This window comes from Oncorhynchus mykiss, chromosome 4, assembly GCF_013265735.2.
Source record: "Oncorhynchus mykiss isolate Arlee chromosome 4, USDA_OmykA_1.1, whole genome shotgun sequence".
In the NCBI taxonomy this organism is placed as follows: Eukaryota; Metazoa; Chordata; class Actinopteri; order Salmoniformes; family Salmonidae; genus Oncorhynchus; species Oncorhynchus mykiss.
The window spans coordinates 46,476,172-46,501,215 of NC_048568.1; the positions used below are offsets into that span (position 1 = coordinate 46,476,172).

The 25,044-nt window shown below is 42.3% G+C and overlaps 1 protein-coding gene across 1 annotated transcript; it reads right to left on the bottom strand.

Annotated features, from left to right (window-relative positions):
- Positions 1 to 533: 533 nt before the first annotated feature.
- On the bottom strand, positions 534 to 21,610 carry rab10 (RAB10, member RAS oncogene family). The gene is made up of 6 exons (XM_021601145.2): positions 20,967 to 21,610; positions 15,879 to 15,939; positions 10,922 to 11,060; positions 7,911 to 8,000; positions 1,867 to 1,968; positions 534 to 622 (listed from the first exon to the last, which is right to left on the bottom strand). The coding sequence occupies exons 1-6, from the start codon at positions 21,091 to 21,093 to the stop codon at positions 536 to 538; spliced, it is 606 nt and encodes a 201-aa protein (XP_021456820.1). The 5' UTR covers positions 21,094 to 21,610; the 3' UTR covers positions 534 to 535.
- Positions 21,611 to 25,044: the final 3,434 nt, after the last annotated feature.

A 25,044-nucleotide genomic window follows, 5' to 3' on the forward strand; every position in this document is an offset into this window, starting at 1 on the left:
GAGGAGAGAGAGAGGGGACAGGGGAAGAGAGAGAGAGAGAGAGAGAGAGGGGACAGGGGAGGAGAGAGAGAGAGAGAGAGAGAGAGGGGACAGGGGAGGAGAGAGAGAGAGAGAGGGGACAGGGGAGGAGAGAGAGAGAGGGGAGGAGAGAGAGAGAGGGGACAGGGGAGGAGAGAGAGAGAGGGGACAGGGGAGGAGAGAGAGAGAGGGGACAGGGGAGGAGAGAGAGAGAGGGGACAGGGGAGGAGAGAGAGAGAGGGGACAGGGGAGGAGAGAGAGAGAGGGGACAGGGGAGGAGAGAGAGAGGGGACAGGGGAGGAGAGAGAGAGGGGACAGGGGAGGAGAGAGAGAGGGGACAGGGGAGGAGAGAGAGAGAGAGAGAGAGAGAGAGAGAGAGAGAGAGAGAGAGGGGAGGAGAGAGAGTTGGTCAAGAGAATTGATGACAAAAGATCGAGGGGATGAGTGTTAGAGAGTTAGCTACTAGAGATAAAGAGTGTGCATGTCAGTGTGTGTGAGGGAGGGACAGAGGGCTGTTCTAACTGCAGCACTTGCTCTTCCATCCTGTGACTCCACTCCCACCGCTGATGTCCACGTTTTCACTGTTGGGCTCTTTGACGGGCGTCTGCAACACACACCCACGTTACACACACATTATACATGCAAACATTGCTTACACCACCATCATCACATACACAGTACCAGTCAAAGGTTTGGACCAACTGATTCATTTGGACTATTTTCTACATTGTAGAATAATAGTTAAGACATCAAAACTATGAAACAACACATATTGAATCATTTAGTAACCACAAAAGTGTTAAACAAATCAAAATATATATATATTCTTCAAAGTAGCCACCCTTTGCCTTGACAGCTTTGCACACTCTTGAATTCTCTCAACCAACTTCATGAGGAATGCTTTTCCAACAGTCTTGAAGGAGTTCCCACATATGCTGAGCACTTGCTCGCTGCGTTTTCTTCAATCCGAGGTCCAACTCATCCCAAACCATCCAAATTGAGTTGGGTGATTGTGGAGGACAGGTCATCTGATGCAGCACTCCATCACTCTCCTTCTTGGTAAAATAGCCCTTACTCAACCTGGAGGTGTGTTGGTTATAATAATAGTGGAACTAAGGCCAACCCAGATGGTTTAGCATATCGCTGCAGAATGCTGTGGTAGCTATGCTGGTTAAGTGTGCCTTCCCTCTTAAATAAATCAGTGTCAACAGCAAAGCACCCCTACACCTCCTCCTCCATGCTTCAAGGTGGGAACCACACATGTGGAGATCATCCGTTCACCTACTCGACGTCTCACAAACACCTCGATTGGAACCAAAAATAGCACATTTGGACTCATCAGACCAAAGGACAGACTTCCACTGGTCTAATGTCCAATGCTCGTGTTTCTTGGCCCAAGCAAGTCTCTTCTTCTTATTGGTGTCCTTTAGTAGTGGTTTCTTTGCAGTAATTCAACCACGAAGGCCTGATTCATGCAGTCTCCTTGAACTTGAACTCTGTGAAGCATTTATTTGGACTGCAAATCCACAAATTAACTTTTAACAAGGTGCACCTATTCCAGGTGACTACCTCCTGAAGCTGGTTGAGAGAATGCCAAGAGTGTGCCAAGCTGTCATCAAGGCAAAGGGTGGCTACTTTGAAGAATCTCAAATATATTTAGGATTTGTTTAATACTTTTTTGGTTCCTACATGATTCCATATGTGTTATTTCATAGTTGTGATGTCGTCACTATTATTCTACAATGTAGAAAAAGTAAAATAAAGAAAAACCCTGGAATGAGTAGGTGTGTCCAGACTTTTGACTGGTAGTGTACATACACACATGCTACAGATACTAACACCACCAACCTTTCTGAGGATGTCTTCTGCTAGCGTGAGGAAAGCCTTCTCGATGCTGATGTTGGCCTTGGCACTCGTCTCAAAAAATCTAATACCATGTTCTCTGGCAATCTGAGAGAGAGTGAAAGAGGAGGACATGACTGATTATTTACTATAACTCTATAACAAATGTACTTTAAGGGAAACAAACACATGCTACGTGTTGCAGTAGACCTTCAGAAAAATAGAATAATGCAAAACATATCCTTGACTATCCAGTGAAGAAAACGATGCCCACTGAATGAATGACAAATGGACGGAATGGGCGATAATTGTGCAAGTTTGCTTCACAATCTAATTTAAAATTAGGCCTAACTGAATGATAAGGTTGATTTAATTTAGAACAATAGTGTAATGAGGTTTGACATCTCGCCTTGCAGAATGATAACATTATCTTTTACGGTTTACTTTGTAAAACGAAGCCGTTTCTTTGCTGCTTGGTTTACTGTAATTCCTCTAATAATCTAATTTATTTAAAGGGAAATAAAAACAGGCTACTTGTTGCAGAAGGCCTTTAGAATAATGCAAAACATATCCTTGACTTTATCCAAGTTGAAACGATGCCAGTCAGCCAATCAAAACTACACCGAAAACAATTTCACACATAAAAAGAACCTATAGACAAGATTAAATGGACAATAATCTGATGAGTGACAATATTATCAGTTGTCAAATTGTATATGAAGAGATGGATGCATCATACAGTGCCTTGCGAAAGTATTCAGCCCCCTTGAACTTTGCAACCTTTTGCCACATTTCAGGCTTCAAACAAAGATATAAAACTGTATTTTTTTGTGAAGAATCAACAAGTGGGACACAATCATGAAGTGGAACGACATTTATTGGATATTTCAAACTTTTTTAACAAATCAAAAACTGAAAAATTGGGCGTGCTAAATTATTCAGCCCCTTTACTTTCAGTGCAGCAAACTCTCTCCAGAAGTTCAGTGAGGATCTCTGAATGATCCAATGTTGACCTAAATGACTAATGATGATAAATACAATCCACCTGTGTGTAATCAAGTCTCCGTATAAATGCACCTGCACTGTGATAGTCTCAGAGGTCTGTTAAAAGCGCAGAGAGCATCATGAAGAACAAGGAACACACCAGGCAGGTCCGAGATACTGTTGTGAAGAAGTTAAGCCGGATTTGGATACAAAAGATTTCCCAAGCTTTAAACATCCCAAGGAGCACTGTGCAAGCGATAATATTGAAATGGAAGGAGTATCAGACCACTGCAAATCTACCAAGACCTGGCCGTCCCTCTAAACTTTCAGCTCATACAAGGAGAAGACTGATCAGAGATGCAGCCAAGAGGCCCATGATCACTCTGGATGAACTGCAGAGATCTACAGCTGAGGTGGGAGACTCTGTCCATAGGACAACAATCAGTCGTATATTGCACAAATCTGGCCTTTATGGAAGAGTGGCAAGAAGAAAGCCATTTCTTAAAGATATCCATAAAAAGTGTCGTTTAAAGTTTGCCACAAGCCACCTGGGAGACACACCAAACATGTGGAAGAAGGTGCTCTGGTCAGATGAAACCAAAATTGAACTTTTTGGCAACAATGCAAAACATTATGTTTGGCGTAAAAGCAACACAGCTGAACACACCATCCCCACTGTCAAACATGGTGGTGGCAGCATCATGGTTTGGGCCTGCTTTTCTTCAGCAGGGACAGGGAAGATGGTTAAAATTGATGGGAAGATGGATGAAGCCAAATACAGGACCATTCTGGAAGAAAACCTGATGGAGTCTGCAAAAGACCTGAGACTGGGACGGAGATTTGTCTTCCAACAAGACAATGATCCAAAACATAAAGCAAAATCTACAATGGAATGGTTCAAAAATAAACATATTCAGGTGTTAGAATGGCCAAGTCAAAGTCCAGACCTGAATCCAATCGAGAATCTGTGGAAAGAACTGAAAACTGCTGTTCACAAATGCTCTCCATCCAACCTCACTGAGCTCGAGCTGTTTTGCAAGGAGGAATGGGAAAAAAATTCAGTCTCTCGATGTGCAAAACTGATAGAGACATACCCCAAGCAACTTACAGCTGTAATCGCAGCAAAAGGTGGCGCTACAAAGTATTAACTTAAGGGGGCTGAATAATTTTGCACGCCCAATTTTTCAGTTTTTGATTTGTTAAAAAAGTTTGAAATATCCAATAAATGTCGTTCCACTTCATGATTGTGTCCCACTTGTTGTTGATTCTTCACAAAAAAATACACTTTTATATCTTTATGTTTGAAGCCTGAAATGTGGCAAAAGGTCGCAAAGTTCAAGGGGGCCGAATACTTTCGCAAGGCACTGTATAATTGACAGATGCAGAGAAAGGAGCAACACAGTGTCAAATCCTCCTTCAAAGTCACATGCAGATAAAACATTGTGATTTCTATATAGAATCTGAAAGAGTCTTTTTTTTAAACACGTACCTTTGTCAAATAACTCATAATTCAATAGGTGCAGCTCTATTTCCAAATGTCACTTTTTCCAAGAATATCCCTGCATTCGGCACATTACCACTCCCGCAGTGGCATTGCTTTGGTTACTAAGCAAACATTTGTAACATAATAACATATAGGCTTTGTTTTAACATAATAACATATAGGCTTTGTTTTAACATAATAACATAGAGGCTTTGTTTTACATAATAACATATAGGCTTTGTTTTAACATAATAACATATAGAGGCTTTGTTTTACATAATAACATATAGGCTTTGTTTTAACATAATAACATATAGAGGCTTTGTTTTAACATAATAACATATAGGCTTTGTTTTAACATAATAACATATAGAGGCTTTGTTTTAACATAATAACATATAGGCTTTGTTTTAACATAATAACATATAGGCTTTGTTTTAACATAATAACATATAGGCTTTGTTTTAACATAATAACATATAGGCTTTGTTTTAACATAATAACATATAGGCTTTGTTTTAACATAATAACATATAGAGGCTTTGTTTTAACATAATAACATATAGGCTTTGTTTTAACATAATAACATATAGGCTTTGTTGTAACATAATAACATATAGAGGCTTTGTTTTAACATAATAACATATAGGCTTTGTTTTAACATAATAACATATAGAGGCTTTGTTTTAACATAATAACATATAGGCTTTGTTTTAACATAATAACATATAGGCTTTGTTTTAACATAATAACATATAGGCTTTGTTTTAACATAATAACATATAGGCTTTGTTTTAACATAATAAACATAAAATATGCTATTTCTTTATGCAATTCATTCTTTACAGTTCAGGTGCTTTTGTTTAGGAATTCAGCAAAACATTTCACCAACCTGGACGGTTATATTGTAATCTTATTAATTTCTACTTTGTCAAACGAAAGTAGTTCCCTGAATTCCTATCGTATCTTTAAGTCATGGCAGATAATATTCAAATTTTTGGTGATTTTAATATTCACATGGAAAAGTCCACAGACCCACTCCAAAAGGCTTTCGGAGCCATCATCAACTCAGTGGGTTTTGTCCAACTTGTCTCTGGACCTACTCACTGTCACAGTTATACTCTGGACCTAGTTCTGTCCCATGGAATAAATGTTGTGGATCTTAATGTTTTTCCTCATAATCCTGGACTATCGGACCACCATTTTAGCACATTTGCAATCGCAACAAATAAATCTGCTCAGACCCCTACCAAGGAGCATCAAATATAATGCTATAAATTCTCTGACAACCCAAAGAGTCAGCCTATATCGAATCTCCCATTCCTCTAATTTGTTTTGAAAAAGCTGTTCCGCAGCAACTCGCTGCCTTCCTGAAGACCAACAATGTATACGATACTCTTCAGTCTGGTTTATGACCCCATCATAGCGCTGAGACTGCACTTGTGAAGGTGGTAAATTACCTTGTAATGACATCAGACCGAGGCTCTACATCTGTCCTCGTGCTCCTAGACCTTAGTGCTGCTTTCGATACCATTGATCACCACATTCTTTTGGAGAGATTGTAAACCCTAATTGGTCTACACAGACAAGTTGTGGTCTGGTTTAGATCTTATCTGTCAGAAAAATATCAGTTTGTCCTCTGACAAATCAACTGTAAATTTCAGTGTTCCTCAAGGCTCCGATTTAGGACCACTATTGTTTTCACTATATATTTTACCTCTTGGGGATGTCATTCGGAAACATAATGTTAACTTTCAGTGCTATGCAGATGACACACAGCTGTATATTTAGATGAAACATGGTGAAGCCCCAAAATTGCCCTCCCTGGAAGCCTGTGTTTCAGATATAAGGAAGTGGAGAGCAGCAAATGTTCTACTTTTAAACTTGGACAAAACAGAGATGCTATTTCTAGGTCCCAAGAAACAAAAGAGATCTTCTGTTGAATCTGACAATTAATCTTGATGGTTGTACAGTCATCTGAAATAAAACTGTGAAGGACCTCGGTGTTACTCTGGACCCTGATCTCTCTTTTGACGAACATATCAAGACTGTTTCAAGGACAGCTTTTTTCCATCTACGTAACATTGCAAAAATCTGAAACTTGTCCAAAAATGATGCCGAAAAATGTATCCATACTTTTGTCACTTCTAGGTTAGACTACTGCAATGCTCTACTTTCCGGCTACCCGGAAAAAGCACTAAATAAACTTCAGTTAGTGCTAAATACGGCTGCTAGAATCCTGACTAGAACCAAAACATATTAGTGAGTGAGACTCGGTCTCAACCTTTAAGTCTTTATTTAAGACTCATCTTTTCAGTAGGTCCTATGATTGAGTGTAGTCTGGCCCAGAAGTGTGAAGGTAAACGGAAAGGCTCTGGAGCAACGAACCGCCCTTGCTGTCTCTGCCTGGCCGGTTCCCCTCTCTCCACTGGGATTCGCTATTACAGGGGTTGAGTCACTGGCACTCTTCCAAGCTGTCCTTAGAAAGGGTGCGTCACTTGAGTTGGTTGAGTCACTGACGTGGTCTTCCTGTCTGGGTTGCCCACCCCCCTCCACTCGGGTTTGTGGCGTGGCGGAGATCTTTGTGGCCTATACTCGGCCTTGTCTCAGGATAGTTAGTTGGTGGTTGAAGATATCCCTCCGACCCCTCCTGTCTCAGCCTCCAGTATTTATGCTACAATAGTTTGTGTCGGGGGGCTAGGGTCAGTTTGTTATATCTGGAGTATTTCTCCTGTCTTATCCGGTGTCCTGTGTGAATTTAAGACGGCTCTCTCTAATTCTCTCTTTCTCTCGGAGGACCTGAGCTCTAGGACCATGCCTCAGGACTACCTGGCATGATGACTCCTTGCTGTCCCCAGTCCACCTGGCCGTGCTGCTGCTCCAGTTTCAACTGTTCTGCCTGCGGCTATGGAACCCTGACCTGTTCACCAGACGCGCTACCTGTCCCAGACCTGCTGTTTTCAACTCTCTAGAGACAGCAGGAGCGGTAGAGACACTCTGAATGATCGGCTATGAAAAGCCAACTGACATTTACTCCTGAGGTGCTGACCTGTTGCACCCTCGACAACTACTGTGATTATTATTATCTGACCCTGCTGGTCATCTATGAACATTTGAACATCTTGGCCATGTTCTGTTATAATCTCCACCCGGCACAGCCAGAAGAGCCAGAAGAGGACTGGCCACCCCTCAGAGCCTGGTTCCTCTCTAGGTTTTTTCCTAGATTCTGGCCTTTCTAGGAGGTTTTTCCTAGCCACCGTGCTTCTACACCTGCATTGCTTGCTGTTTGGGGTTTTAGGCTTGATTTCTGTACAGCATTTTGAGATATCAGCAGATATAAGAAGGGCTTTATAAATACATTTGATTAATAGAATTATACAAAACATATCATTGATTATCTAAACAAATAACTATTGTTGTTATTTTGTTTAAATATATATATTTCCACAAATATTTCTTCAAGCAATGAATCCTAGATAATAGTTACTGCACCATTTATCATATCTATATATCAACGTTCTGACAGGCTGAAAGTCTACTGTTAATACAACATGGAGCCTATTGAAATGATAGTGTGTCTCACCTGCTCTCCCTTGGCTTTTGGTACCACCCTCTTGTCCTCCATGTCACACTTGTTGCCTAGCAGCATTCTCTCCACGTCCTCGTTGGCATGCTGAAACACATCATATTACAGACTAACTCGAACCCCAACATCACACAACACCCCGACGCATCGTCGTACAGACTGACCTTGGCGCATAATCGTACAGACTAACTAACCCCAACAGTCTGCACTGTGTGTTGGGGTTAGTTAGTCTGTACGATGACGGGGTTAGTTAGTCTGTACTAACTAACCCCATCACAGTACAGACTAACCCCATCACAGTACAGACTAACCCCATCACAGTACAGACTAACCCCATCACAGTACAGACTAACCCCATCACAGTACAGACTAACCCCATCACAGTACAGACTAACCCCATCACAGTACAGACTAACCCCATCATAGTACAGACTAACCCCATCCGGCCCTCTGAATGAGGCAGTGAACGCTTTAGCAAGATCAACTATATAACGTGTGTGTGTGTGTGTGTGTGTGTGTGTGTGTGTGTGTGTGTGTGTATATATGTATATATATATATATAATACCATTCAACAGTTTGGAATCACTTAGAAATGTCCTTGTTATTGAAAGAAAAGCACTTTTTTTTCTTCCATTAAAATAACATCAAATTGATCAGAAACAGTGCAGACATTGTTAATGTTGTAGCTGGAAACTGCTGATGTTTTATATTTTGTACACACACACACACACACACACACACACACACGAAGTCAGAAGTTTACATACACTTAGGTTGGAGTAACTAAATCTCGTTTTTCAAACACTCCACAAATGCCTTAGGACATCTACTCGGTTAGGACATCTACTTAGTGCATGACACAAGTCATTTTTACAACAATTGTGTACAGACAGATTATTTCACTGTATCACAATTCCAGTGGGTCAGAAATTTACATACACTAAGTTGACTGTGCCTTTAAACAGCTTGGAAAATTCCAGAAAATGATGCCATGGCTTTAGAAGCTTCTGATAGGCTAATTCACATAATTTGAGTCGATTGGAGGAGTACCTGTGGATGTATTTCAAGGCCTACCTTCAAACTCAGTGCCTCTGTTTGACATCACGGGAAAATCAAAAGAAATCAGCCAGAAAAATAATTGTAGACCTCCACAAGTCTGGTTTATCCTTGGGAGCAATTTCCAACACCTGAAGGTACCACGTTCATCTCTACAAACATTAGTACGCAAGTATAAACACCCTGGGACCACGCAGCTGTCATACCGCTCAGGAAGGAGACGCGTTCTGTCTCCTAGAGATGAACATACTTTGTTGTGAAAAGTGCAAATGAATCTCAGAACAACTGCAAAGGACCTTGTGAAGATGCTGGAGGAAACAGGTACAAAAGTATCAATATCCACAGTAAAACGAGTCCTATATCGACATAATCTGAAAGGCGCTCAGCAAGGAAGAAACCACTGCTCCAAAACCGCCATAAAAATAAAAAAAAGCCAGACTACGGTTTGCAACTGCACATGGGACAAAGATGGTACTTTATGGATAAATGTCCTCTGGTCTGATGAACCAAAAATAGAACTGTTTGGCCATAATGAACATCGTTATGTTTGGAGGAAAAAGGGGGAGGCTTGCAAGCCGAAGAACACCATCCCAACCGTGAAGCACGGGGGTGTTAGCATCATGTTGTGGGGGTGCTTTGCTGCAGGAGGGACTGGTGCACTTCACAAAATAGATAGCATCATGAGGGAGGAAAATTATGTGGATATATTGAAGCAACATCTCAAGACATCAAATGAAAGTGTATTTGTCATGTGCACCGAATATAACAGATGTAGGTAGATCTTACAGTGAAATGCTGAATACAGCAGGTGTAGTAGACCTCACAGTGAAATGCTGAATACAACAGGTGTAGTAGACCTCACAGTGAAATGCTGAATACAACAGGTGTAGTAGACCTCACAGTGAAATGCCGAATACAACAGGTGTAGTAGACCTTACAGTGAAATGCTGAATACAACAGGTGTAGTAGACCTTACAGTGAAATGCTGAATACAACAGGTGTAGTAGACCTCACAGTGAAATGCCGAATACAACAGGTGTAGTAGACCTCACAGTGAAATGCCGAATACAACAGGTGTAGTAGACCTCACAGTGAAATGCTGAATACAACAGGTGTAGTAGACCTCACAGTGAAATGCTGAATACAACAGGTGTAGTAGACCTCACAGTGAAATGCTGAATACAACAGGTGTAGTAGACCTGACAGTGAAATGCTGAATACAACAGGTGTAGTAGACCTCACAGTGAAATGCTGAATACAACAGGTGTAGTAGACCTTACAGTGAAATGCTGAATACAACAGGTGTAGTAGACCTTACAGTGAAATGCTGAATACAACAGGTGTAGTAGACCTCACAGTGAAATGCTTACTTACAGGCTCTAACCAATAGTGCAAAAAAGGTGTTAGGTGAACAATAGGTAAGTAAAGAAATAAAACAACAGTAAAAAGACAGTCAGGAAGTTAAAGCTTGGTCGCAAATGGGTCTTCCAAATGGACAATGACCCCAAACATACTTCCAAAGTTGTGGCAAAATGGCATAGGGACAACAAAGTCAAGGTATTGGAGTGGCCATCACAAAGCCCTGACCTCAATCCTATAGAACATTTGTGGGCAGAACTGAAAAAGCATGTTCGAGCAAGGAGGCCTACAAACCTGACTCAGTTACACTAGCTCTGTCAGGAGGAATGGGCCAAAATTCACCCAACTTATTGTGGGAAGCTTGTGGAAGGCTACCCGAAATATTTGACCCAAGTTAAACAATTAAAGGCAATGCTACCAAATACTAATTGAGTGTATGTAAACTTCTGACCCACTGGGAATGTGATGAAAGAAATACAAGCTGAAATAAATCATTCTCCCTTCTATTATTCTGACATTTCACATTCTTAACTGTATCTCTATCTATATGTGTGTGGGAATGTGTGCGTGTGTATAATGTCCGTGTGTGTACCTCGTCGATGTTGCGGAGCCACTTGCTGATGTTCTCGAAGCTCTTGGCGTTGGTGATGTCATAGACCAGCATGATGCCCATGGCGCCTCGGTAGTAGGACGTGGTGATGGTGTGGAACCGCTCCTGACCAGCTGTGTCCCTGTTAAACACATTATATATAAACCTCTCCTGACCAGCTGTGTCCCTGTTAAACACATTATATATAAACCTCTCCTGACCAGCTGTGTCCCTGTTAAACACATTATATATAAACCTCTCCTGACCAGCTGTGTCCCTGTTAAACACATTATATATAAACCTCCCCTGACCAGCTGTGTCCCTGTTAAACACATTATTTATAAACCTCTCCTGACCAGCTGTGTCCCTGTTAAACACATTATATATAAACCTCTCCTGACCAGCTGTGTCCCTGTTAAACACATTATATATAAACCTCTCCTGACCAGCAGTGTCCCTGTTAAACACATTATTTATAAACCTCTCCTGACCAGCTGTGTCCCTGTTAAACACATTATATATAAACCTCTCCTGACCAGCTGTGTCCCTGTTAAACACATTATATATAAACCTCTCCTGACCAGCTGTGTCCCTGTTAAACACATTATATATAAACCTCTCCTGACCAGCTGTGTCCCTGTTAAACACATTATATATAAACCTCTCCTGACCAGCTGTGTCCCTGTTAAACACATTATATATAAACCTCTCCTGACCAGCTGTGTCCCTGTTAAACACATTATATATAAACCTCTCCTGACCAGCTGTGTCCCTGTTAAACACATTATATATAAACCTCTCCTGACCAGCTGTGTCCCTGTTAAACACATTATTTATAAACCTCTCCTGACCAGCTGTGTCCCTGTTAAACACATTATATATAAACCTCCCCTGACCAGCTGTGTCCCTGTTAAACACATTATATATAAACCTCCCCTGACCAGCTGTGTCCCTGTTAAACACATTATATATAAACCTCTCCTGACCAGCTGTGTCCCTGTTAAACACATTATATATAAACCTCTCCTGACCAGCTGTGTCCCTGTTAAACACATTATATATAAACCTCTCCTGACCAGCTGTGTCCCTGTTAAACACATTATATATAAACCTCTCCTGACCAGCTGTGTCCCTGTTAAACACATTATATATAAACCTCTCCTGACCAGCTGTGTCCCTGTTAAACACATTATATATAAACCTCTCCTGACCAGCTGTGTCCCTGTTAAACACATTATATATAAACCTCTCCTGACCAGCTGTGTCCCTGTTAAACACATTATATATAAACCTCTCCTGACCAGCTGTGTCCCTGTTAAACACATTATATATAAACCTCTCCTGACCAGCTGTGTTCCTGTTAAACACATTATATATAAACCTCTCCTGACCAGCTGTGTTCCTGTTAAACACATTATATACAGTTGAAGTCAGAAGTTTACATACACCTTAGCCAAATACAATTCAACTCAGTTTTTCACAATTCCTGACATTTAATCCTAGTAGAAATTCCCTGTCTTAGGTCAGTTAGGATCACCACTTTATTTTAAGAATGTGAAATGTCAGAATAATAGTAGAGATAATTATTTATTTCAGCTTTTATTTCTTTCATCACATTCCCAGTGGGCCAGAAGTTTACATACGCTCAAATAGTATTTCGTAGCATTGCCTTTAAATTGTTTAAGTTGGGTCAAATATTTCGGGTAGCCTTCCACAAGCTTCCCACAATAAGTTGGGTGAATTTTGGCCCATTCCTCCTGACAGAGCTGGTGTAACTGAGTCAGGTTTGTAGGCCTCCTTGCTCGCACATGCTTTTTCAGTTCTGCCCACAAATGTTCTATAGGATTGAGGTCAGGGTTTTGTGATGGCCACTCCAATACCTTGACTTTGTTGTCTTTAAGCCATTTTTCCACAACTTTGGAAGTATGCTTGGGGTCATTGTCCATTTGGTAGATCCATTTGCGACAAAGCATTAAGTTCCTGACTGATGTCTTAAGATGTTGCTTCAATATATCCACATAATTTTCCGCCTCATGATGCCATTTATTTTGTGAAGTGCACCAGTCCCTCCTGCAGCAAAGCACCCCCACAACATGATGCTGCCACCCCCGTGCTTCACCGTTGGGATGGTGTAGTTGCAAACCGTAGTCTGGCTTTTTTATGGCAGTTTTGGACCAGTGGATTCTTCCTTGCTGAGCGGCCTTTCAGGTTATGTCGATATAGGACTCGGTTTACTGTGGATATAGATACTTTTGTACCTGTTTCCTCCAGCATCTTCACAAGGTCCTTTGCTGTTGTTCTGGGATTGATTTGCACTTTTCAAACCAAAGTACGTTAATTTCTAGAAGACAGAACGCGTCTCCTTCCTGAGTTGTGTGGTCCCATGGTGTTTATACTTGCGTACTATTGTTTGTACAGATGAACATGGTACCTTCAGGTGTTTGGAAATTGCTCCTGAGGATGAACCAGACTTGGAAGTCTACAATTAATAAAAGCTGAAATAAATCACTCTCTCTACTATTATTTTGACATTTCACATTCTTAAAATAAAGTGGTGATCCTAACTGACCTAAGACAGGGATTTTTTTTAAATGCATTTGGCTAAGGTGTATGTGAACTTTGACTTCAACTGTATATACAGATACACACACACACACGGTTGACAACCTACTCATTCAAGGTTTTTTAATTTTACTATTTTCTACATTGTAGAATAATAAAAAAAAAGATTATTTAAAGTAGCCACCCTTTGCCTTGACAGCTTTGCACACTTTTTAAACTCCTGGCATTCACTCAAGCATCTTCATGAGGAATGCTTTTCCAACAGTCTTGAAGGAGTTCCCACATATGCTGAGCACTTGTTGGCTGCCTTTCCTTCACTCTGCGGTCCAACTCATCCAAATTGATTCGAGGTCAGGTGATTGCTGTGGTAGCCATGCTGGTTAAGTGTGCCATGAATTCTAAATGAATCACTGAGTGTCACCAGCAAAGCACCATCACACCACCTCCTCCATGCTTCATGGTGGGAACCACACACGTGGAGCTCATCCGTTCACCTACTCTGCGTCTCACATAGACACAGTGCTTGGAACCAAAAATCTCAAATTTGGACTTATCAGACTAGAGAACAGATTTCCACCTGTCTAATGTCCATTGCTTGTGTTTCTTGGCCCAAGCAAGTCTCTTCTTATTGGTGTTCTTTAGTAGTGTTTTTTTTTTTTGCAGCAGCTTCGACCATGAAGGCCTGATTCACGAAGTCTCCTCTGAACAGTTGATGTTGAGATGTATCTTACGTTAACTCTGTGAAGCATTTATTTGGGCTGCAATCTGAGGCGAGTAAATCTAATTAACTTATCCTCTGCAGCGGAGGTAAATCTGGGTCTTCCCTTCCAGTGGCGGTCCTCATGAGAGACAGTTTCATCATAGTGCTTGATGGTTTTTGCGACTGCACTTGAAGAAATGTAAAAAGTTCCTGAAATGTTCCGTATTGACTGACCTTCATGTCTTGAAGTAATGATGGACTGCCATTTCTCTTTGCTTATTTGAGCTGTTCTTGACATTATATGGACTTGGTCTTTTACAAAAATCGGGCCATCTTCTGTATACCACCCCTACCTTGTCACAACACAACAGATTGGCTCAAACGCAATAAGGAAAGAAATTCCACAAATTAACTTTTAACAAGCACACCTGTTAATTGAAACGCATTCCAGGTGACTACCTCATGAAGCTGGTTGAGAGAATGCCAAGAGTGTGCAAAGCTGTCATCGAGGCAAAGGGTGGCTACTAAAATATATTTTGATTTGTTTAACCCTTTTGTGGTAACAACATGATTTCATATGTGTTATTTCATAGTTTTGATAGTTTCTTCACGATTATTTTACAATGTAAAAAATAGTAAAAAATAAAGAAACCCTTGAACGAGTAGGTGTCCAAACGTTTAACTGTTACTGAATATATAAAAATAACGAAATACACATTACTTGTGTGTTAATGGGAGACTAGGCAGGATTAAAGGAAAGATGAACGGAGCAAAGTACAGAGAGATCCTTGATGAAAACCTGCTCCAGAGCGCTCAGGACCTGACTGGGGCGAAGGTTCTCCTTCCAACAGGACTACGACCCTAAGCACACAGCCAATACAACGCATGAGTGGCTTCGGGACAAGTCTCTGAATGTCCTTGAGTGGCCCAGCCAGAGCCTAGACTTGAACCCGATCTAACAACTCTGGAGAGACCTGAAAATAGCTGTGTAGTGACGCTCCCCATCCAACCTGACAGAGCTTGAGAGGATCTGCAGAGAAGAATGGGAGAAACTCCACAAATACAGGTGTGCCAAGCTTGTAGCATCATACATAAAAAGACTTGAAGCTGTAATCGCTGCCAAAGGTTAAAGTACTGAGTAACAGGTCTGAATACTTATGTAAATGTATTATTTCATTTATTTATTTTTTTGCCCCCAGAACAACTTCAATTCCTCAGGGACTCAACAAGGTGTTGAAAGCGTTCCACAGAGATGCTGGCCCATGTTGACTCCATTGCTTCCCACAGTTGTGTCAAGTTGGTTGGATGTCCTTTGGGTGGTGGACCATTCTTGAGCACGGAAAACCCAGCAGCGTTGCAGCTCTCGACACAAACCTGTGCGCCTGGCACCAACTACCATACCCCATTCAAAGGCACCTAAATCTTGTCTTGCCCATTCACCCTCTGAATGACACACATACACAATCCATGTCTCAAGGTTTAAAAGCCTTCTTTAACCTGTCTCCTCCCCTTCATCTACACTGATTGAAGTGGATTTAACAAGTGACGTCAATAAGGGATCATAGATTTCACCTGGATTCACCTGGTCAGTCTGTCATGGAAAGAGCAGGTGTTCCTAATGTTTTATGCACTCAGTGTAGCAGGTGGCGATGGCGTTGAACCGCTCCGATGCGTCCCTGTTACACCTCCTCCACTCACCATATCTGTAGTTTGATCTTCTTTCCTTGGAGTTCAACAGTTTTGATCTTGAAGTCTATTCCTGGAAAACACACAGAAACAAAGAAACGCACATTAATATAGAGCAGAGCCCCTTAAAAAGGTCTGTTACAGACCCCTCTCATTTCAGAAAGAAATGTAAATAATAGATCTGTCACTCACCGCAAACCAGTCTGATAAGCATTATCCATTCTATGTGCCATTTTTCTATGCTTCCCCTTCAGAAGTTTCATTTTGGTTTCTTTTTACGTTCAGTTTTGTTCATCATGTGAAAAACCAGGAAACCAGGAAATGAGGTATTTAATATATGCATCCTTTAAAAAGCAGGAATGTCAACAGTAGGGCTGTCCAACCCAAGTCTTTTGAGCAAGCGCAAAATGTTTAAGTGTATTTTTCAAAAATACACCTATGTGTTTGAATTAAAATCAACTATAGAGATTGTCGGATGCTTTAAGCACACTGTTTGACAAAATCATTCAGACACAAATGACTCAAAGAGACCTGCTACCGACCCGACCACTCCTGAAGGTGCCAGTAATACAGTACAACCAGGGGACAGCAAACTGTTTCAGCCGAGCGCCAATTTACCATTTCTACTGATCTGCCAGTTAGGGCATGTTTTCATAGAACAGTTTCATTTATAATAACGTCTTTGAATCTCAAGATCATTGTTATGTGGTTAATATAGAATTAAACAAATATAAAACTTATATCGCCAACTCTATAAAAACAGCCTACATAAAACAAACAAATAAAAACATTGCAGCCTGCAAGTAAAACATATTCTGATGTAAATAAATGTGGTATAAATCACATGTGGATCTGTTGGGGCGGATTGGGTATAAAGGTTTCCGGGATGATGGTGTTGATGTAGTCATTTAGGCAGGTTACCTTCACATTCTTGGGCACAGGGACTACGGTGGTCTGCTTGAAACATGTAGGCATTACAGACTCGGTCAGGGAGAGGTTGAAAATATCAGTGTAGACACTTGACTCTCACTCTTCCACCAAGGCACCTGCAAGTTTCCCAGACATTTCTGGGGGGGGGAGCCCTCACCCTCCGATCCAACAGGTCCCAAACGATCCGGGCTCCTCATTGGCAATGGCAGAACACTGACATCCCTGTCTTGCAGGAAATCAGCCATACTGCTCGTTCTGTGTGTGGTGGCATTGTCATGCTGGAGGGTCATGTCAGGATGAGCCTGCAGGAAGGGTACCACAGGATGTCTTCCATGTAATGCACAGCGTTGATACGATAAACATGGCTCACTCGAGACACGCTATCAGAGTCGGTACGGCCACCTGGTTTCTCCACGCATCGCAGACAGAAACAAACATCTCTTTGATAAGAAGAGGGGCGGGGGGGTATGCCTTATGATTAACAAGTCGTGGTGTGATCATAACAACATACAGGAACTCAAGTCTTTTTGTTCACCTGACCTAGAATTCCTTACAATCAAATGCCGACTGCCAAGAGAATTCTCTTCGATTATAATCACAGCCGTGTATATCCCCCCCCAGATTAACAAGGCTAATCTGAAAACAAGGCTCCCTAAACTTTATCAGCATATCAAATACCCGGGATGGAAAAATTCTGGATCATTGTTACTCTAACTTCAGCAACGCATACAAAGCCCTCCCTCACCCTCCTTTTGGCAAATCTGACCCCGACTCCATTTTGTTGCTGCCAGCCTATAGACAGAAACTTAAACAGAAAACGCCCGTGCTCAGGTCTGTTCGACCAATCTGATTCCACGCTTCCAGATTGTTCCGATCACGTGGACTGGGATGTGTTCCAGATAGCATCAGACAACAATATTCATGAATACGCTGATTTGGTGAGCGAGTTAATTAGCAAGTGCATCGGTGATGTTGTACTCATGGAGACAATTAAAATCTTCCCCAACCAGAAACCGTGGATTGACAGCAGCATTTGCGCAAAACTGAAAGCGTGAACCAATGCTTTTAAGGAGGGCAAGGCGACCAGAAACATGACCAATTACAAAAAAGTGTAGCTATTCCCTCCACAAGGCAATCAAACAAGCTAAGCGTCAGTATAGAGACAAAGTAGAGTCGCAATTCAACGGCTCAGACACGAGACGTATGTGGCAGGGTCTACAGTCAATTACGGACTACAAAAGGAAAACCAGCCCCGTCACGGACCACGATGTCTTGCTCCCAGACAAACTAAACAACTTCTTTGCTGGCTTTGAGGACAGTATAGTGCCCCTGACACGGCCCGCTACCAAAACCTGCAGACTCTCCTTCACTGCAGCCAACGTGAATAAAACATTTGAACGTGTTAACCCTCGCAAAACTGCCGTCCAAGACGGCATCCCTAGCAGCTTCCTCAGAGCATGCGCAGACCAGCTGGCCGGTGTGTTTACGGACATATTCAATCAATCGCTATACCAGTCTGCTGTCCCCACATGCCTCAAGAGGGCCACCATTGTTCCTGTTCCCAAGAAAGCTAAGGTAACTGAGCTAAATGACTACCGCCCCGTAGCACTCACTTCCGTCATCATGAAGTGCTTTGAGAGACTAGTCAAGGACCATATCACCTCCACCCTACCTGACACCCTAGACTCACTCAAAATGTGCTTACCGCCCCAACAGGTTCACAGATGACGCAATCGCAATAACACTGCCCTAACCCATCTGGACAAGAGGAATACTCAACAATGGGGCCTCACAATGGTGCGGATCTCAGCCCTCTCCTGTACTCCCTGTTCACCCACGACTGCGTGGTCATGCACGCCTCCGACTCAATCATCAAGATTACCAACAACGACGAGACGGCCTACAGGGAGGAGGTGAGGGCCCTCGGAGTGTGGTGTCAGGAAAATAACCTCACACTCAACGTCAACAAAACTAAGGAGATGATTGTGGACTTCAGGAAACAGCAGAGGGAACACCCCCCTATCCACATCGATGGAACAGTAGTGGAGAGGGTAGTAAGTTTTAAGTTCCTCGGTGTACACATCACAGACAAACTGAATTGGTCCACCCACACAGACAGCATCGTGAAGAAGGCGCAGTAGCGCCTCTTCAACCTCAGGATTCTGAAGAAATTTGGCTTGTCACCAAAAGCACTCACAAACTTCTAATGATGCACAATCGAGAGCATCCTGTCGGGCTGTATCACCGCCTGGTACGGCAACTGCTCCGCCCACAACCGTAAGGCTCTCCAGAGGGTAGTGAGGTCTGCACAACGCATCACCGGGGGCAAACTACCTGCCCTCCAGGACACCTACACCACCCGATGTCACAGGAAGGCCATAAAGATCATCAAGGACAACAACCACCCGAGCCACTGCCTGTTCACCCCGCTATCATCCAGAAGGCGAGGTCAGTACAGGTGCATCAAAGCTGGGACCGAGAGACTGAAAAACAGCTTCTATCTCAAGGCCATCAGACTGTTAAACAGCCACCACTAACATTGAGTGGCTGCTGCCAACACACTGACTCAACTCCAGCCACTTTAATAATGGGAATTGATGGGAAATTATGTAAAATATATCACTAGCCACTTTAAACAATGCTACCTAATATAATGTTTACATACCCTACATTATTCATCTCATATGTATATGTATATACTGTACTCTATATCATCTACTGCATCTTTATGTAATACATGTATCACTAGCCACTTTAACTATGCCACTTTGTTTACATACTCATCTCATATGTATATACTGCACTCAATACCATCTACTGTATCTTACCTATGCCGCTCTGTACCATCACTCATTCATATATCTTTATGTACATATTCTTTATCCCCTTACACTTGTGTCTATAAGGTAGTAGTTTTGGAATTGTTAGCTAGATTACTTGTTGGTTATTACTGCATTGTCGGAACTAGAAGCACAAGCATTTCGCTACACTCGCATTAACATCTGCTAACCATGTGTATGTGACAAATAAAATTTGATTTGATTTGAAGTTTGCAGACGACACTACAGTGGTAGGCTTGATTACCAATAACAACGAGGCGGCCTACAGGGAGGAGGTGAGGGCCCTTGGAGTGTGGTGTCAGGAAAATAACCTCACACTCAACATCAACAAGACAAAGGAGATGATCATGGACTTCAGGAAACAGCAGAGGGAGCACCCCCCTATCCACATCAACTGGACAGTAGTGGAGAAGGTGGAAAGTTTTAAGTTCCTCGGCGTACACATCACGAACAAACTGAATTGGTCCACCCACACAGACAGCGTTGGGAAGAAGGCGCCTCTTCAACCTCAGGAGGCTGAAGAAATTTGGCTTGTCACCAAAAGCACTCACAAACTTTTACATGTATATGTTTGAATTTTCAAACTAGTTTTCATTGGGAAGGCAGTCACTTTTGCATGCGAAAACACATAATCCTACTCATTACTCCACGTGCTTAATTACATCCGTTTTGTTTTGAGCTGACATTGTTGTGGGCTTCTAACGGGCACCTGGCTCACTGTCCGGTTGGCAACCCGGTTCCAAAACGTTCACCCGCTGCAAAACACGTCTACCCGGGAGCACAGGCCAGATTAATCGAATCCCCTCGGCTAAACCCTGCCCATCTCTGCAATTTCTCCTCTTAAAATCTGATTTTAAACCTAACCATAATCTAAACCACACGGTTAACATTATGCCGAACCCCAACCTTAAATTAATTCCAAAAATAAATGATGTTTGCATGAATGTTTACGACATTTGACTTTGTGGCTGTGGTAATTAGTGCCAACCCTGATGCCGGCATTTCTAGATACATAGTTACACCAGTTTAGCTACATGGTATGAAAAACAAGGAGGTTTACAATAGTCAAAGGGCAGCTAAATGTCTTTAAATCTAGACTAGTTAGTTGGCACTCGTTAGCATGGCTAGACCAAGTATGTAGACACACAAATGGCTTAAGTGAAACTTTAGCAATAACTGACTTTAATTCAGGGATAATGCACCTGAAACAAACGGGCTAACTTGACTGGCATTGTGTCATAACGTTTAACTAACCATTTAGTACACTCAAAGTTTAGTTAACAGCTGTGGCCCCGGGAGGGTCGACACCCCCCCGGTCCCGGTACCTCACCTATGGTGGAGATGAAGGTGGTGTTGAAGGCGTCGTCTGAGAAGCGGAACAGCACGCATGTCTTCCCCACGCCCGAGTCCCCGATCAGCAGGAGCTTGAAGAGCAGGTCGTAGGTCTTCTTCGCCATCGAGAAACCAGATGTGTTCACCGGACAGACGAGAAACGATCTCCCGCAGGTCTAGAGAGCCAGCGCGAGTTACGAGCAGAGAGGTGGAATATCAGCGTGTGATTATGATATTGTTGATGTCCAAGTTAGTTTGATAGTTAACTAAATATCGCAGAGGGTAGAGTGTCGCAACCGTATCCGATGTGTAACTAATGTTATTTCCAAAAACAGAACCGTTTCTCTTACAGCATGTGAATAAAAAAATATATTCTCCCGTGTGATTCCCCTTTTCTTTCTCTCACCCTGCCGAGACAAAATGGCTCCCCGACTTACTCTTTCTTCAAACTACCACCGAGCTCATTAAACTGATCGGCATACCCCGTTATTCCAAACATTTTTGGACTCTCGATCAAGAAGAATTATAAATTGGAGGTCAAATGACCGATCTTATCACATTATTTGTTTAGTCAAACGATTAGCCGAATAGACTGTCGCCTTCGAATACAGCCACCTCGGCGACACCCTAGTTTACATACACGCCTACTCTCTGACACTATTGTCAAAAAATTACGCTCGGAGATTGGCTCTGAGAACTGCTTGTCAAATATACAGCTGAACCCGATTGGTCAGATTGTCACCCGTCAAGGGGTGGTTGACATGTAGGGACGTCAAATGTTTTTGTATGGCCATTCCGGACCTTTTCCAGACTCAGACTCTCAGTTCATTTGACTGGTGGAACGTAACCGTTTGATCCAAAATGGCCGCTGATTTTCGTATTGGCTGGCCGTGGCAGATATCTGTATGTAATGACGAGATGCCAATGTCTCCATCCTAACAATGGGAGTTGTTGTCCAATGGCGGGTAGGCATGCGACAAGCTTAGGTGCAAAATATGCCCATAGAAACACCTTGGACTTATTTTAGACCGATTCTGGCCAGAGTGAAACCTCTCGCTTTGCCTCTTCCTCTCTGGGCAGGGTGTGTTGGCTGTTTGGTGGCTGGCCAGACATTGAGGTTGAGGTTGTGCCAGAGGTTTGACATCCCATCTGCTAGTCAAGCTGTGATGTCATAAATTATCCTGTAAATGGCACAGTCATTTTCCGTAACTTTAAATTCTGCTACCATAGTACAGTTTCAGTACTTTCCACAGGGCACAGCCTTTTATTATTCAGTCCAATAATAACACATCAAACATAACAGGGATATTTGTCATTTCCATCTTTTCTGGGGTGTCCTGTTAAAAAAAAAAACAGAAGTGTCTTTCTGGTTTTGTCCAAACATGCACAACTCATCAGTCAGACAACAGGAAGTATAGGATTAAAGTCAGCCGTTTACTGACCAACCGTGTGTGTAGATAATAGGTCCTGTCCCTGTCCTGCCCTGTGTACAAGACTGTTCATTGAGCAATCAATCAATAATTTGGTCAATTAATCAATCAGTCACTAATCAGAGAGAGAAACATGTCTGTCAGTCTTGCTCCGACACACTCTTACACTTCTCCTGGTGTAACAGGGTTGGTTATGTTTCCACTTGCCTCTAAAGAAATGTGTATTTAATGTTCAAGCATTCTTATTGGTTAGTTCAACTCTGATGACAATAAGGCGTGTGATTGGCCCCGCTTGCAGATAGGGGGAGATCGCGAACATCAGGTCTTCCCAGTATGAAAATGTGATGCAAGGGGTAGGTCACGTTCTGAATACTGTTTTCTATTTTCTATTTTACAATGTGTACAAGTTTGCTGTACGTTACTGATTTATACATGTGTGGGTATATGGTACCTTTTAGGGATTGAGGGGCTTTCTGGGATGTGCTTTGGCATATGATTGCTGTAAATAAGTGTGTTAGCTAGCATACACAGATGTAATGGTCACATAAGCCACTGCTAACACAGTTGTCTTCATGCTACAGATTTTGCCATCGACAGCCATCAATACCGTTCAGCCCTGCACAACTAACGTGCTGTTTCCCATTTAACAACAGAAATAAATGATGCTCAACTGGGACCACTGGCCGAAGTGATTTATTTAGAGAAAACACAACGCATAGAGAGTACATATACATCTGTTACACTGGCATGCAGGGTATGCTCTGTGGCCATTCAGCCAAGTACAAACGCAACACACAAAAACACACACACACACTCACAGTAAAAACAGGACATCCCACAACAACATGTCCTGAACTTGTATCCCATCCATAGAGACATATAGAGGAATCATCTTTGTATCTGTGACAGAATGGGCAGTGCCAGTGAGGCAGTCTCCATTTTGAAGTAGTCACAATTGGCTGATCCTGATGTCTGGGTTGGACATGACTCCAACAGGGTCAACAGGAGGGATCAGAAAAAGAAGTTGGAAGTCCCACCCAGTTGACTACATTCAGATGGTAGAAGCACTCAATGGCTCTGCCTTTGAAATTCCTACCTGATCCCGACAGGGTCCAGTTTTTATTTTATTTTGATCAATATCCGATACGGATACGAGGTGGACGAGATCCAACCCAAAACTTGTCCGATTTGAAAGAGAATTAGATCCAAAATTGGGTCGGGTCTATATCCTACCCGAATGGATCCAAATGATTAAAAATGCAGCTTTATTGCTGTGCAGCACATTTAACCAGGTAGGCTAGTTGAGAACACCTTTATTTAACCAGGTAGGCTAGTTGAGAACACCTTTATTTAACCAGGTAGGCCAGTTGAGAACAAGTTCTCATTTACAACTGCAACCTGGCCAAGATAAAGCAAAGCAGTTTGACACATACAACAACACAGAGTTACACATGGCGTAAAACAAACATACAATAATACAGTAGAAAAATCTATATACAGCATGTGCAAATGAGGTAGGATAAGGGAGGTAAAGGCAATAAATAGGCCATGGTGGAGAAGTACAATATAGCAATTAAACACTGGAATGGTAGGTGTGCAGAAGATTAATGTGCAAGTTGAGATACTGGGGTGCAAAGGAGCAAGATAAATAAATAAATACAGTATGGGGATGAGGAAGATTGGATGGGCTATTTACAGATGTAAATGTATAGGTGCAGTGATCTGTGAGCTGCACTGACAGCTGGTGCTTAAAGCTAGTGAGGGGAGATATGAGTCTCCAGCTTCAGAGATTTTTGCAGTTCGTTCCAGTCATTGGCAGCAGAGAACTGGAAGGAAAGGCGGCCAAAGGAAGAGTTGGCTTTGGGGGTGACCAGTGAAATATACCTGCTGGAGCGCGTGCTATGGGTGGGTGCAGATATGGTGACCAGTGAGCTGAGATAAGGCATGGCTTTACCTAGCAGAGACTTGTAGATGACCTGGAGCCAGTGGGTTTGGTGACGAGTATGAAGCGACGGCCAGCCAACGAGATCATACAGGTCGCAGTGGTGGGTAGTGTATGGGGCTTTGGAGACAAAACGGATGGCACTGTGACAGACTGCTATTTTGTAAATGACATCACCGAAGTCAAAGATCGGTGGGATGGTCAGTTTTACGAGGGTATGTTTGGCAGCATGAGTGAAGGATGCTTTGTTGTGAAATAGGAAGCCAATTCTAGATTTAAATTTGGATTGGAGATGTTTAATGTGAGTCTGGAAGGAGAGTTTACAGTCTAACAACAACACAGAGTTACACATGGAATAAACAAACATACAAGGTATTTGTAGTTGTCCACATATTCTAAGTCATAAATGGCCAGAGTAGTGATGCTGAACGGGCGGACAGGTGCGGGCAGCGATCAGTTAAAGAGCATGTATTTAGTTTTACTTGCATTTAAGAGCAGTTGGAGGCCACGGAAGGAGAGTTGTACAGCAATGAAGCTCATCTGGAGGTTAGTTACACCTGCTGTTTGGGGTTTTAGGCTGGGTTTCTGTACAGCACTTTGAGATATAAGCTGATGTACGAAGGGCTATATAAATACATTTGATTTGATTTGATTTGAGTTACAGCGTACAACGAAGGGTCAGATGTGTACAGAATGGTGTTGTC